The 15,354-nt window shown below is 53.4% G+C and overlaps 1 protein-coding gene across 2 annotated transcripts; it reads right to left on the bottom strand.

Annotated features, from left to right (window-relative positions):
• Positions 1-342: 342 nt before the first annotated feature.
• ADISSP (adipose secreted signaling protein) lies at positions 343-13,352 on the bottom strand. 2 transcript variants are annotated; one of them, XM_061126696.1, is made up of 6 exons: positions 13,196-13,352; positions 6,149-6,265; positions 4,675-4,817; positions 2,203-2,341; positions 1,240-1,362; positions 343-1,003 (listed from the first exon to the last, which is right to left on the bottom strand). In XM_061126696.1, exons 2-6 carry the CDS (start codon positions 6,165-6,167, stop codon positions 903-905), a joined length of 525 nt encoding a protein of 174 aa, XP_060982679.1. In that variant the 5' UTR covers positions 6,168-6,265; positions 13,196-13,352; the 3' UTR covers positions 343-902. The 2 variants fall into 2 exon arrangements, with proteins under 2 accessions (XP_060982679.1, XP_060982681.1); XM_061126698.1 differs by having other exon boundaries at positions 6,149-6,324; positions 13,196-13,349.
• Positions 13,353-15,354: the final 2,002 nt, after the last annotated feature.

The following is a 15,354-nucleotide window of genomic DNA, read 5'->3' as shown; positions in this document are numbered from 1 at the left end:
TGGAAGGGGGCTGGGTTCTACAAAGGCAGGTTTTCAGCTGTGCATGGAGCCGGGAAATGACTAGAAAGGAGTGCTGCTGTCTCCCATCAAGCCCTCCAAACAACACCCCACTCCACAAGACCCCTCTGTGACCTGGGTGGAAGGCCCCTCCCCGTGTAGGCTTTGTTGTCTTGGCAGGCCGAAAATGCCACCACCCGCACATACCTCTTTTAGGGTTAGGTACTATAATACCACAAAGAAACTCTGCTTCCAAAGAGAGTAAGTAGCCAAAACTCTTCCTTGGCCCATCTGCAAGGACTGGGCATTCTCAGGGCCCTGGAGAACAAAAACCCTGCTGGCCTCTGGTATCCACAGGAAGTTTTATTTCTTCAGGATTTTATCCCAACCAGTCATTTAAAAACAACACAGACCTAGGGGGTAGGGATTGGGGACTGCATCTCCCTCCTCACCATGGAGAGCAGTGGAAAAAAGGGAGTAGACAGGAGAGGCGGTTAAAGCGAGACAGCAGCAGTAGTAATAGGGGCAGCTCTACCACAGAGCCAGCTCCCTCCTCTCCTAGGCTCAGACTAGAGCCCTTATGGCTTAGGGTGGGGGTGGGTACGACCCACCCCAGGCCCTCGCCTGGCCCTCCTCAGATAGCCTCCTTGGGGGCTCAATCCATTTCTTCCAGCAGGAGGCTGAGGCACACAGGAGAAAGTAGGAGAAGAAGATGTTGGAGAGGCAGGGAGGTGGCACAAATGAGGTGAGAGGTGTGGGCAAGGCTCTAGCTTAGAGGCCCTTGGACCCTCCACCTCCACACCCACCCTGGGGAAGGGTGAGGAAGCCACACCGTCACGCAGCATTTGGGGAGATGAGGTTGGGTTTAAGGCTGAGGGGCCCCGAGGCAGGTGGGGCCGAGGGCCTCAGTCGAAGCCGTGCCAGTCACTGTGCTCTGAGTCGTATTCTAGCTCAGCACCCACGCACTTGACACCATCTAGCAGCATGGGTGTGCCGTGGTGTCGGTCTGCAAGACAGGTGACAAGTCAGTATGCCAGGTTGGACCCTGGCCCCACCTACTCCAAGGGGACTCCTCTACCTTCCCTCCCAGCTCTGCTAGAGGATGAGGAGAAAGGCACCCACCAAGGAGGCTGGGAATGGGCCAAAACAAGGATCCCTTTCTCAGACTTAAGGAGGGTGGGAACTCCTTGAGGCCAAACTGGTGCCTCCCTCCTCTAGCCAGACCCGGGCTCAAGCTCTCACCCATGACGCGCGCCTGCACCATCACGCGCACGCAGGTATCGGTGCCACCTTCACAGGCTAGCAGCATCTCCTCCTTGAGGACGCCCTCCTTGTGCGCGGAGTACTCACACTTGACGCTGTAACCTGCCCGGGGCGATCAGCAACTCTGTGGCCTCCTGCCCCCCAGCACTCACAGGTCCCCACCCACCACCAAGACCTCTAGAGGAGCAAGGATGGCCCAAACTCCCCCCACCTCTGCCCCCAGGGCTGTGTACACAGGCCTCTGGAACTTGGCCATTCTTCAATGAGCTCTACATGTAGGCCAGAAGTCAAACTCAGGCTTGCAAGAGGTGGGATTCCCCAAAAACACAGGCAGGGAGTGAGGGTGACGGGGGAGGGAGGGAGGAGCAGGGCAGGGATTGAGCAGATCAGGTGGTAAGAGGCAAAGACCTGAGGAGGCTTGCTCAACCCACTTAAGGGCAAAGTCATGAAGTGGAGGTAGGGGGGACATGAAACTGAAGCTGGGGTTTCTGTAAACGGTGAAACTGATTCCCTAGCCTTTGGGAGGAGGGGTGCTGAAGGTGGCAGGGTATGGAAAAGCAGCTTCAGGTCTGGTGGGTGCTGGGAGGTAGCTGCCCAAAGTTCCTGAGGTTCCAGTAGGTTTCCCCTGGCAAAGAAAGGGCTAGAGGCCCAGAGCAGTTCCTCAGTAGCTCCCACCATCCCCCTGAAGTAACCATCAGGCAGTGAGCAGACACACATCAATTGTGTGAGCCCGTGGACTTCTCTCCAGGAATGAGGGCTGGGACATGGAACCTGCCAAGTTGCCACACAGCAGGCCCATAAAGAGGCATCATGTCTCCTGGTTTCTGAGCTACTCATCAGCCCTCGATGGGAGGGAAGGAAGTACCCATGTTGTCACTCCTACTCACACCCAGGCTCTGCTGGAGGAGGGCAAGCTTTCAGCACCCCAAGCAGGGGACGCACCTTCTGGGATGGGCATGACGCTGAGGAGCTTGAGGTGCAGGCTGGGGACAGGTGCGTCTCGGACGTCCTTGCTCAGCCTGTGCACTGGGGGTAGGGTGAAGGTGATCTCATACCTGTGCAGGATCTTCAGGAATCCAACCTGCAGCAGCGGGGGGCAGGGGACGGAGGCGCCTTCACTCTCAGTCTCCCCCTGGGTCCACCAGGGTGCACCACTGATGGTCCTGTGGGCCCTCCACTTGCTTCCTTGACAATCCCAGGGGATTCTGACTCCCTCCATCATTCTAGCTGGTGCACACCCCTGGCCTGGCAGCTCCAGGCCCTTTCTCCAAGGACCCCACCCCATCACTTGGCCCATATCTGTCTCATGGGCCCTGAAGTTCCTTGGTGGCCCATTTTGTAGATGATAAAATAGAAGCCAGGAAATGACTGGCTGAAGGCCACAGCGTGGTCAAGCTATAGTCCTCCCTGGACCTCTTGGCTACTCCTGCACACAGCAAGGCACCAGCCACTGGCCACAGGGCTCAAAACCCCACAACACAAGCTATCCACTTGCCCCCACCACTATCAGCATGTGCCCAGGGACACTGGTCCTCTAGTCACTCATGGTGGGGCCACCAGCCAACATAGATAGCACAAGATGGAGGGTGGGTCAGAATCATAAAAACAGATACTAGATGAGCTCTGTCAGCCCAGAGCTGGCCCACAAGGCTGGTACCAGTCATGGAACCTGGAATCCAGCCTGCCCTGCTGGCACATGAACATGGATGCCTGCCCATTCAAAGGCTCACTGTGTCCAACAGCCCTGATTCACAGCCTGGGCAATTTCTGTTGTTCATACACACAGCTTTGCCATCCTCAGAAACTCAGTTGTGTGACAGGTCACAGGCCAGGGTAGCTGTCGGGCAGGCAGGCTGACTGGAGTGCCAGTCCAGGAGGGGCAATGTGTGTGCTGTTATCCACAGCTCGCAGGGCACACGCTCTCCTGCTCAGTTTCAGGAAATAGATGGCCCTGTCCTTTGGGGGAGCATTTAGCCTTTCAATAGGATCAGTATGATGTCACTGCATGATAAAGCTCAGTCCCTATGGCTCCCACACTCTGCTAAAAGAGGGCACACCTCTCAAGAGGGCTTTCTGGCTGTACCTGCCAATGGTGACCCTGTGATCCAGCTGCACCACTTGCAGTATTTCCCTGGGGAAATACTCAGATGTAAAAAAACAAAACAAAACCATCACTGCCCTACTTATAACAGTACAAAATAGAAACAACTGTAACACCAGGGACAGGGAACCAGCTAAATCAATGATGACAGATATAGTGGAATATCAGGCAGTTGTAAAATCTCATGGAAAATTATTTACTGAAACAAACAGGAGATGGATCACAACAGAAGCAAGCAAAAAACAGTATGTACACTAGTATACCAGCTTTTCATTTTTGGAAAGAAAGCTATAAAGGAAACTGGAATAACACACATCAAAATATTAACCATGGTTATTTCTGGATAGTATGATTGTAGATACTTTTAAATTTCTTTATAGTTTTCTCTATCTTCCAAATTTTCTCTACCATGGACATGAATAGATTTTGCAGTGGGAGGCAGGGAGGTATTTTTTAAAGTTTGGGTTCATTCTGTTTGCTCCCTTGGGGAAACTATCAGCTCTTGGAGAAAGAGCAAGGGTTTTAGACTTGGGCAGAAATGGCTATGACTCTGGGTCCCTCCTCAGGGTGGTCTCAATAGATCAGATGCCAACCACCATGCTCACCTCCATGCCTTCCACGGCTCAACACAGAAGCCCTGGTGTACTGTCCAACCTTAAGGCCTCACTCCCTGTTTCCCTCCAATCCATCCCCTCCAAAGAATTCCTCCTGCCCCTCCCAAATGGATGTGGGATCTAAGAGTGTCCCAGCAGTTGGAGGAGCCAAGGGTGTACGAGGTATGGACACTAGAAGAGAGGGAGAAGGGAAAATCATGGGGGTGATAAATACTACTGCAAAGAGCTTAACACAGCCAGAAGTTTGGCAGAGTAAATAAAGTCACACCATGTTATCAATATAATTAGCCTCACATACATACACCCTTCCATTTCCAGCTCTTTGGGGTGTCAATTGTCTCTGCTTCAGAGAAGGAAAATCGAGCTGACCTGCCCAAGGTCACAGAGCCAAAATAGGAGGCCCAGAACTGAACCCAGGCCTGTGACACCAAAGCCTGGACACCTGCCTTCCAATTGCAATGGCTGGGGAGATGCTAATGGTAACAGCAGCACCACTCCCATTCAAGTAAGTCCTAAGTGCACTCATCTCATCACAGTCTCACACTTTTGATTTTACAGATGGGGAAACCAAGGCCCAGGGAAGGACAAAGATGAAGCCAGCTTAGAGGAAATGGAACAGGCCCAGGAATCTGGGCAGGGCCAGGGAGAAGGTAGAGGGAATATGGCTGATGATTATAAGGGGGAGAGGTATGCACATACCTTGACCAGAAAGCTGCTGTCGCTCTCCTGGGTGACCATGACCACAGAGTCATGCAGCTTCTCATCAAAGTGGACATGACTCTGGGAGCTTTCTGCATCATGGCTTGTTGCGAAGCGGATACTCCGGACTCTGGACTTGTTGCCTACAAAAAGTGGGAGTGGGCTCCAGGGGCTGTTGCCTTCTCGAGCCCCAGGAAACTACTCCACCGCGTCGCTGCCCTGCCCCGTGACTGCCCCTTCATATCAGTCAGCATCCACTGCTGAGCTAGGCCATATCCTACTGGACAATGGAGATCATAAGGCTTGAGACTCCCATCTGCCCCTGCCTGCTTAGTCCTCCCATAGAAAATGCACACCCTGAGAGAAGGTATGGGGGGATTTAGGGATTAGCTAATATGACCCTTCACTTAGAGGGAATGGGGCTGACAGGGAAGAGAGTCCTGACTCTGACCAAACCCCAGGCAGTGCGGGACTCAGCCCCAGTGCTCAGGATACCCTGCCCTGTGCTCTCCTTCACCTTTCCAAGCTCCCCATCTCTCAGGCCTTCTCTTCTAGGTCTGCCAGTCCTAAGGCCCTCCGCTTGCCCCTCCTGCTGACCCCCTTGAGAGGGAGAAGGGCAGAGACAGGAAGGGGCTTGGGCTCCATGGGACCTGGCTGGGGGTGGGAGAAACAGAGGGTCAAAAACCACACTCAGCCCTCATAGAAGGGGCTGCAGCTTCCTCTAAACCTCACTACTGATCATTGGCAGGTAAGAACCACCCAGGGGAGCTCCAGGCCCCCTCCCAGAGACACCTTTTCTTCCTCCGCTTAACCCATCACATGGCCCTCAGCTGTCCCTCACTGGGTCAGGTTTTCCAAGGCCAGGCAGTCAGGGAATTAAGGCAGGCAGATTATTAGGAGCTTGGTGGGGGCCTGGGCCAGTCCTTGCCTGGGTTTTTGCACACAATGAAGACTCAATGGAGGCCCAAGGGGTCAACCTGGCATTTCCACGTTTCCCTGCTGAGTCTCTCAGATTTAACCCTCATATCCTACCTCACCTAAAACCTTCTATGAGTCCTTCTGGACTCTGAATGAAACCCAAATTCCTCTTCACAACCTGCTGTAGCCCTACCCACTTCAGAGCCTCAGTCCTCACACCAAGCCCCTTGTGCTCCCAACCTCCACAGTGGAACGGGGAGGCTGGAACATGAGGCCACGAGGGCACACACCTCCACAGGTCAGCACACCAAGGTTCCCTGCTAGGGCTTGGGCACAAGCTGGGCACAAGCCCAGCACAAACACTGGTGTAATTACTGATGTAATATAATCCATACCTCACATTCAGACACACACACACACACACACACAAACAAACACACACACACACACACACAAACACACACAGCCAACGCAGACCCCACATGCAACAATACCCCTTTCCACCAGGGTGCACTAGAAGACTCTACAAACCCCAGCAGACCAGGCAGGCACTCACCCTTGTTGGCTGCAGCCATGGACGCCCTCCCTGCCACAGGGTGAGACACGCAGCTCCTGCCGGACACCACCGGTCACGCTCAGCAGCCTCCCATGTTCCAGGGACACCAGCAGGAGCCTGATGAGTGGGGGGTGCGGAGGGGAGGGCAAGGGTCAGGGCCACTGATGGGCCTGTGGCTGGCAGGAGAGCAGAGATTTCCCTTCAGGAAGGACCCAAATCCCTGTGGCTCTCAGTAGCCCAAGTGGTACCTGCACCCCCTAAGCAGAGGGGGCTTTTGCCCCCTACTCCTCCACCCACTCCACATTTACCAAGAGCCCTCACCGTTGCCTGACACACTACTGACCCACAGCCTGGCCAGCATGTACTGAGCTGCAGTTTCTGGGTGTCAAAGCACCAGCCCAGAACTCTAGTGCCCAGCAGACCTGAGGCTGGTGGGAAGAGGCGGCCAGCAAAAGAAGGGGACTTCACTGGCACTTTCCAGGGGCCAGGTCCGGTGCTGGTGATCCAGGAGTTGGCCCAGCCCAGACACACAGGTTGTACCATCATACATCCAGAGGTCACAGTATTCTCGCTGCACAAGTCAATCCAGGTCAGAATTAACAGTATGCTTCAAGGGGGTGAAATACGGGGGCCTATAGAGTAAGACATGTTCTTAGAGCTTTCCCTCCTGGTGCCCAAACAGGGCCATATACAGAACAGGCACCTATGACAGGGTTGCCACCCATCAGAACTCACAGTTCTGACTCTGGCTTGATTGGCAGGCCTTCCAGTTCAGCTCCCCAAGGGCAGCCTCAGGACAGAGGCAGTGGGAGGTACCCCCAGGAAGCCTGTGTAAGCAGCACAGCTCTGAAACACTGGGCTGGGACCATCTCAGCATCAAAGAGAATATTATGCAATTGATGTTAACAGATGGAACTATATAAAATCAGAGCATTCACAGTGATTATGAAAAAAAGAAGAAAGCAAAACAAATCCAAACCCTCATTTGTCATTACCGACAATACCAACACCCTAACTCTCTGCTCTGAAAACTGGCAATCTTAAAGAGAATTAATTCAGTCTGTCTGGTCTTTCTTGAAGCCAAATTGCCCTGGTGGTTAAAGGATAGCTTTTTCTTAACAAAGGAATGACTGAATGCTAAATAATTCTGCAACCCCCCCCAAAAACAAATGTTGGAAGCAACACTAATCAGTGGATGCTAAACCAGGAAGGTGTGGATGCTCACAGATGCACAAGTACCACTGACAGATGACCTCAGGTTAAAGGGAACAAGTTTGCCATGGAGCAAAGTGACATCAGCCAGTCTTGCACTAGTCAGCCTCCTCTCACTCAGAATGGGACACCGGGCACAAGTATGCCTACTGATGTGAAGCAGCACCAAGTCACAGCACCGCTGACGGGGCACTTCTGCCCCAAATGTCTAACCTGCAAGCAGAACCAATTAAATGACTCCACAAGAACGCAAGGAGACAAACCCAGAAGGCCAGATATTCTGCAAGACAAGTGACCTAATTTTAATAAAAGAGGGAAGTTGCTTTAGATAGGAGATGGGCCAACTACAGCCTGTCAGGCTGCCACTGTTTCCTGTTTTTTTTGTAAAGTTTTACTGGCACACAACCAAGTACTCATTTGTTTACATGTTGTCTACAATTGCTTTTATTTGTTTCTTTGTTTTGCTGTGCCCTCAAGGCTTGCAGGATCTTAATTCCCTGACCCAGGGATTAAAGCCTAGCAGTGAAAGTCCTAACCACTGGACTGCCACCTAAAATTGCTTTTGCACTAAAGCAATCCCTGGTTCAGGAAGATCTCCTGGAGGAGAAAATGGCAACTGACTCCAGTATTTTTACTTGGGAAAAAACTCCATGGACAGAGGAGTCTGACAGGCTACAGTCCACAGGATTGCAAAGAGTCGGACATGACTGAGCACACACATTAAAACTACTCTGAGTAGTTGCCACAGAGGCCACATAGCCTGCAAAGTCTAAAATATTTACTATCTCGCCCTTCACAGTAAAAGTTTGCCAACTGCTGTGCTAAATTAATACACAAAGAGACTAAGAAGGCAGGATACTCTATGGGACAACTGACCTGGTTTTTCCCACCATGTCAGTTTCAAAAAGAAAAATATATGTAGAGGGGGATTTCTAACTACCTAAAAAAGAGAATTTGGGAGATAATTGGGAAATGTTAATAAACAGGACTGGATCTTAGATGACATTAAGAAATAAGAGTTGATCAGCTAGGTGAGATAATGGAATTAGATCATGTAGAGAAGTATGTCCTTATTTCCCCTGGAGGAAATGGCAACCCACTCCAGTATTCTTGCCTGGAGAATCCCATGGACAGAGGAGCCTGGCAGACTACAGTCCATAGGGTTGCAGAGTTGGACACAACTGACTGAGCACGCATGCGTGCACGTGTCCTTATTTGTCAGAGACATACACTAAAGCAGAGATGAGTGATGTATGAATGACCTCTGCTGGTCCAGGGAATGAAGAAAAACCATGGAGTGGCCTCAGAGTTGGGGCTGGGCCTGTGGAGGGCATGACCTCAAGGCCCCTCAGGTGCTGAGCTACTCTAGGAGCAGGCCTGACCTCCCTCCCCATTTCCCAATGCAAAAGCCCACCCAGGCCCAAGACCCACCTCAAAGGCAGGGCTAACAGCTTGGGTATGAGAAGCATCCCCACTGGAAGCCTCAGGAGGTACAGAGAAGGGCAAACCTAGAGCCTCAGGAATGCAGGAATAGCCGCAGGCCCACACTCGGCCAGTCCCAGAAGGGCAGCCCCTAAGGCTGTCTCCAGAAAGTCTGGCCCTTGGAGAGCGGCCTGCCCTACCTACCCACTCCAGCCACCCCCGAAGCTGTGGACTCAGAGCCTGTGAAACACAAGCCAAGAGCAAGGGGACCAGGCCTTCCCCCTACCTTGCGCGGAGGCTGTTCCAGCCACATCTCTACAGCCAGGGAAAAAAATGACAAGATCCCCCCATTTCCCAGGCTTCCCAGGTGGCTCGGCGGTAGAGAATCCGCCTGCAATGCAGGAGACACGGGAGATGTGGAGATTCAATCCCTGGATCAGGAAGATCCTCTGGAGAAGGAAATGGCAACTCCCTTGAGTATTCCTGCCTGGGAAATCTCATGGACAGAGGAACTGGTGGGCTACAGTCCATGGAGTCATAAAAGAATCGGACACGACTTAGTGACTACACAACAACAATCATAATTTTGTGGCTTCTCAGGTGGTGCAGTAGTAAAGAATCCACCTGCCAATGCAGGAGACTCAGGAAATGTGGGTTCGATTCCTGGGTTGGGAAGATCCCCTGGAGTAGGAAATGGCAATCCTTCCCAGGACACTTCCTGGGAAGCCTGGATGAAACAGAGGCTGGTGAGCAAAGGCTCCTGGGGCTTTTATATGCATGGTCCTATACCTGTCTTCCTCCCCTGTCCACTGCCTGTTGCCTGCCTGCCTGCCTTTACCCAAGCCATCTGCCTGGAACAATTCTGTTCTCCCATCCACATCTCAGCCTTGGGACCCTTTTCATGGCAGCACAACCCATTCCCACCCCCTCCCATTCCAGGATAGGCCTGAAAATCTTCAAAAAGAATTCCTTTTCTCACTTCTAGGGTCGTTTAATATCTCTGTCTGCCACCTTGCAAGGGCAGCGACTGTGCTTTTGCCAAACCCTGTGTCCCTAGCACCCAGCCCAGCATCTGGCAGGGAGCAGCTGTGTTAGTTTTATATTCGTTAAATGAATGAAGGACCAAACTAAACGGAGCCCAAGAATGGGCCTCAGTGGGCCCTTTAGGCAGACGTAGCACATCAGGGCCCAGAGGCTGCCAGAAGAAGAGCTCCCCACCCTGCTCTCTTAGCAACCCCTGCGCTGGAAGGCATTCCCTTTCCCCCATCTAGAGTGGTGCCTCCCACAGGGCATCTTCTAGCCTGGCCACAATCGGCTGTTACCTCCCCACTGCCACCACCAACGAGGGCAGGACCTGTGTCTCTTGCACTGCGCAGAGCTCAGTATAGAGCAAGCACTCAGGCATTGCCTTGTAACCCTTGGGCACTGAGAACAGAGAACGAGAAGGCCCAAAGAAGGCTGGAAACGCTCCTTTCCCAGCAGAAAGCCTCATTGGTCACTGTCCCCTGTGAGCCAGACCCTGTGCCACACACAATTCTTCATTAGAATCAGGAGAAGAGGGCATCAGGCCTCTTCCTGCAGCAGCTGTGTCCAAAGAGAAACACCAGGCACCCTTGAAGCCCCAGGCCTCCTCTTGTGCCAGCCAAATCTTGATCGTGGCCCAAGCAGCTCAGCCCCCAAGAGGCAGCAGGGCCCATGGTAAAGAGCATGGGCTCCAGAACCCCAAAGACCTGGTTTAAATTCAGGCTGCATGGCAGTTACTTCATGCCTCAGTGCCTCAGTTTCCTCACCTGCAGCACAGGAATAAGCAATGGCCTCTTCCTCAGTGGGTCTGGTGCAGCTGGTGCCTGAAGCTCTGTGACAGCACTCCCCACTCTGCCCCCACCTTTGCAGAACAAATCCCCCAAAGGACTGCTTTCTGAAGCAACAGCAATTTCAGCATCAAAGAAGCACTTCAAGCCAATCCTGAGCAGTCAGGAATGGCCCTTAGGGCAGGCCCCAGAGACTCTAGCCTTCTCAGAAAACAGCTCAAAGGTTGAGGGGCCTCCCTCTCCCTTCCATAATCCTGCCTCCCCCTTCCCTGACTCCCAGGCCAGCAAGTTCTCCAGGGATTGCCAGAGAGCAGACTGTTGGGAACTCACTGTCCACCTCCCTCAACCAGAAGGACTTATAAAGAAAATGTGAAGAATATGTATGCTGGGAAATGCCCTCATTCCAGCAAAAAAAAAAAAGACACCCACTCTTTAAATGAGCTGTCAGAGGTGATACCAGTCAGAGGTGATACCACGGAGAGTCATGGGATGGGGAGGGTTGGGAAGCTGAAAGAAGGGCCTTGGGGGACTTCTTCAGCTCTCAGATACTCTCTCAGGGAAACTGGCAGAACCTTCTCTATGGGAAACAGAGAGCTCCCCGCTCAGGTCCCTCTCAGCTTTAGAGAGCCTAGCTGCTTCAAGGTTATCCTACCCAGGGTAGGGCTCAGCCAGGCTCACTGGCGCCTCTGACATAAGAAATAGAAACAAGGAAATGGCAGCTGGGCAGACAGACAGTTACACAGAAACTCAGAGTTCTCAGCCCCCTAGATTCCTGCTATGCACACAGGGTGCTAGCTGCTACTCCAAACTGTCCCACACTTGGCGTCCAAGGCTGGAGAGTGGGCCAAAGGCAGTCTGTCCATGGCAAAGTAGAGCTCCAGGACCTGCCACCCTCTTACCCTATACCCCACAGCTGCATGCTCCCAGCACCTCTCTGCAGCCCCCAAGTCCCAACCATCACAGGACCAGCCCCAGCATGTCCTCTGCTTTGTGGTTAGGGACATGCTTCTTGGGGCCTTGTTTCTCATTCATTCTTCAATTCCCATTCTCAACCTACTGAAGTATTTTCTGAGCCAGTAACTGTACAATCTCCTACCTTCCCCACCCCAATTCTGGGCTCAGTCCTGGCTTAAGCACTCAGTCCCACAGAAGCTGTTCCTCAAAGCTCAAGCATGGGGCTTCCCTGGTGGCTCAGAGGTAAAGAATCCACCTGCCCATGTAGGAGACACAGGTTTGATTCTTGGTCAGAGAAGATCCCACTTGTTGAGGAGCAACTGTGAGGCACAACTACTGAGCCCACGCTCTATAGAGCCCGAAAGCAGTAACTACTGAGCCTTCGTGCTACAACTACTGAAGCCTATGTGCTTAGAGCCTGTGCTCTGCAACGAAAGAGCAGCCCCAGCTCACTAGGGCCTGCATACCTAGAGCAAGGCCTGGAAAGGCAAGGCTGGAGGTCAGGAGTGGTTGTGGCAGTTTTACAGCAACTCAGTCTCGATGTGACTCCATTTCCTCCTTCCTCCAGCAGGCCAAAATTGCAAGGGTAAGTATGGGTGGTCTCTCTCTCAAAAATGGGTGGAGCAGGGCTGAACTGAGGAAAGGACCCCACCATCTCACATCCTCTTGTCTCCCCCAAGAAATGCTGCCTTCCTCTCCCCAGCATCTCCTCCCCACAATCCCTCTAGCCTGAGGGTGCTTAGACACCTCTAGCCTCCAGACTGACTGCCCCACCCAGGTGAGGCCAGGTCCAGGGAGCAACAGCTGCCTCTGACCTGCTTCAGCTCCCTGGGCAGAGAAACGCCTTACCCACACTTCCCAAAGCCAAGATTCGAGAGGGAAAGCAACTGAATGTCTCCCTTCTCAGTCCACCAGGATCCCTGCTCACTAAAAGAAACACTGGTCCAGAACCTAAAGGAAGGCCTCCTGCTCTGTGACAACGGGGTGGTAAACCACCAAGCTCCCAGAGACATCAGGGGCCTGGGTATATGAATCTGTATCCTCTCTACCCTCCATCCCCATCCTATCCTCATCTTCTAAGGGGACAAATGCGTCTGGACGCCGCCCCCTCCCTCCACCCCCAATCACATCCCTCCTGGGCTGCGAGGCGGCGGCTCTGTCCCTCAGAGATAATCCTCTCTGTCCCACCATCACCTCTCCTGACGCAGTAGTTTCGCGAGCCCATACCCCCCAACATCACTGTCCTCCTCCCTGAAGGTGCCGAGCCACGCGAGGTTCAGAGATTACTCGTCCAAGGTCAGCAGCGAAGCGATGACAATGGTGGGGAGGGGGTGCTGGGAGTTGCTGACGGCTCTGACCCCATAGGCCCCCACCCTCACTGTGTCACACGTGCCCTCGACAGCGCCCCGCGGGAAACACTTCAACTCTACCACCTAACGGTCACCTGCGGCCCTGGGACCTAAAACCTCCCCAGCTCGGGTGCCAAGGAGCCCTCCCTGGCCCGGTCCCGACAGCGGAGTCTTCCTCCAGCTCCAGCCCCAGCCGGAGGGGTCCCAGGCACCGACTACCTAGAACGGTGGCTCGGTTGGGAGGGTATCTCTGTGAGTGGGATGAAACTGGGAGGTGGCAGAAGGAAGAGCAGTCTCACCGTGCGGGAAGCACCCTGAGGCCGCGACGGTCTGGGACGACCGCAGCTGCTGCAGTGGCTGAGGCGGCAGCTCTGGAGACCGCGGCAGCAGCCGGGGATCAACACAGAACATGAGAGAGCCCCGCGCCGCCGCCGCCCGCCGCCAGGGCACGCCCCTCCCCCCGCCCATTGGTCGACGGGGGAGGTGGGGCGAGGGCGCTTCGGACCAATAAACGGGCGCCAGAGAACCGCCAACGGGCGATGCGTCTCTGCGTCAGGAGGCCCTGCGGCTGCGCTGTGAGAGCCCACGCCCCAGGGCCCGAGAAGTTCTCGCGATGAAGTTAGCCCTCGAGTTCGCTGTAGCCAAAGACCGGAATCGCTCAGAAGCCAGAGAAAGAAGCAACTTTGAATGGACTCAACGCGCGTCCACTCTCAGCGTTGGGGTTTGCACTTTCCGTCTCCGCCCAACTTGGAAGGGGCATCCCTCGTGTTCCGCCCCCTGCAGCGGCCGTAAGGTGGGGCTCAGAGCTAGGTGGGGCACCTGAAGGTTGCCTTTTCCCCTAGGCTTCCAAGCCCGCCTGGCAGTTGATAGGGGTATCGCTAGGTCCTGTCCTGGAGGGGAAGAACCCTCATTCTCGCTCTGCGATCTCTGGTTTCTGCATCTTCCTCTTCCGTCTCATCTCCCTGCCTCGGAAGAAATCTCCCTGCCTTGAGGATCTGAGACACATCCTTGGCGTCCGGCTGGCCCTGAAATGCACCAGAACAAAGAAGGCCCCGCGGGGTGGGGTTTGGGAGAACCTCTTCAGGCGCCTCCGGGGACCACAGCCTCTGCTCTCGGTCTCTATGGAGGCAGTCGCAGTGTCAGAAGGATGCGCCTGGCTCTGCGTCCCAGGGTGCGCACATGCACGGAGCCTTCGGAGCAAAAGCGTAGCCCTCGGATCTTTAAGGGTTCTAGCCATTGCTCCGCCTACAGGTCCTTCAACAAACAACACCCCCCTCCCCATTTCGCTGGCTGGAACAGGGTCCCTAAAGTACCCGCGGGGAATGAACCCTTCTAACAACATAACTAGGAGAGAGATGGTATGGGCGGCTGAAGGCCAGCTTCTTTTCAGAAAGACCGCGGTCACTGCGTCTGGGGAGCCTCCAAGGCTCCTACCCTCTGCTGGATCCCTGTGACCCCTAACTTATCTTCTGGTCTCTGGTTAACACCCTGTTGACAGATCTTCCTGAGCTATCGTTTCCAGTGAATCCTACCCTGCTCCAAAGTGCTCTGTGCTCTGGGAGTGTCCAGAAAAACCTCAAACTTCTTAGCATCATTTTGGGTGAAACGTGAACACTCTGGTGTTCGAGATGACCGATCATCGGGAGATCTCCACATTCTGATCTCATTCCACCCACTCTTGCTAGATGCTTTCTCTTTATCCAACTCCACCAGTCCATGTGCCCCACTTGTCTCCCCCTCAGTTGCAGTCCTATGTCTGTTCTTCAAGATGGCAGACGATGTGCCCAGAGTAAGCTATAGATGTATTTTGTTTAGTCCATATGGGCTTTAAAAAATTCTAATTCAGACTTCCCTGGTGGCCCAGTAGTTAAGAACCCACCTGCCAATGCAGGGGACACAGTTTGACTCCTGGTCTGGGAATATTACACATGCCTCAAGGCAACTGAGCTTGGGTGCTGCAACTACTGAAGCCCCCACACCTAGAGCCCGTGCTGCTCCGCAACAACAGAAGCCACTGCAGTGAGAAACCCTTGCACCACTAGTAGCCCCTGCTCAAGGCAACTAAAAGCCTACACACAGCAGGGAAGACCCAGTGCAGCCATACATTAATTAATTAATTAAAGAAAACTAAACTCTTGGAAAAAAAAGTCTAATTCTTCCTCCTCTGCTTGTTCTTCCTCTTATTGACTGAACAGTGTAGATTCAATTCTAGGCTGGCACCAAAGGCTGACACCTCAATTTACCATAGTCCTCACCAGTCCCTATTTTCTGACATTTATTTTACCTCTGGGTCTATGTAGACATCTGAATTTATGATCCCCTCATACTACCTTCCCACCTGGAATGGCCTTCCCGCTCTCTCATAGGCAAAACTACCCTCCTTTCAAGACCAGGTTAATGCCTTCCTGTTATATTTTTCAGTCAACTTCTCAAAATCATCCCTGCTATGGACTCTTTC

This window comes from Dama dama, chromosome 23, assembly GCF_033118175.1.
Source record: "Dama dama isolate Ldn47 chromosome 23, ASM3311817v1, whole genome shotgun sequence".
Lineage (NCBI taxonomy): Eukaryota > Metazoa > Chordata > Mammalia > Artiodactyla > Cervidae > Dama > Dama dama.
Note: the sequence above shows the minus strand (reverse complement) of the source record. Positions and strands in the feature narration are given on the sequence as shown.

Excerpts from the sequence above, each read along its gene's own strand:
- ADISSP (XM_061126696.1), bottom strand. Across the intron at positions 2,342-4,674 it reads ACAGCAGCTTTCTGGTCAAG|GTTGGATTCCTGAAGATCCT; the intron begins GTATGTGCATAC and ends CCGCTGCTGCAG. Across the intron at positions 1,004-1,239 it reads GGTGCAGGCGCGCGTCATGG|ACCGACACCACGGCACACCC; the intron begins GTGAGAGCTTGA and ends CCTGTCTTGCAG.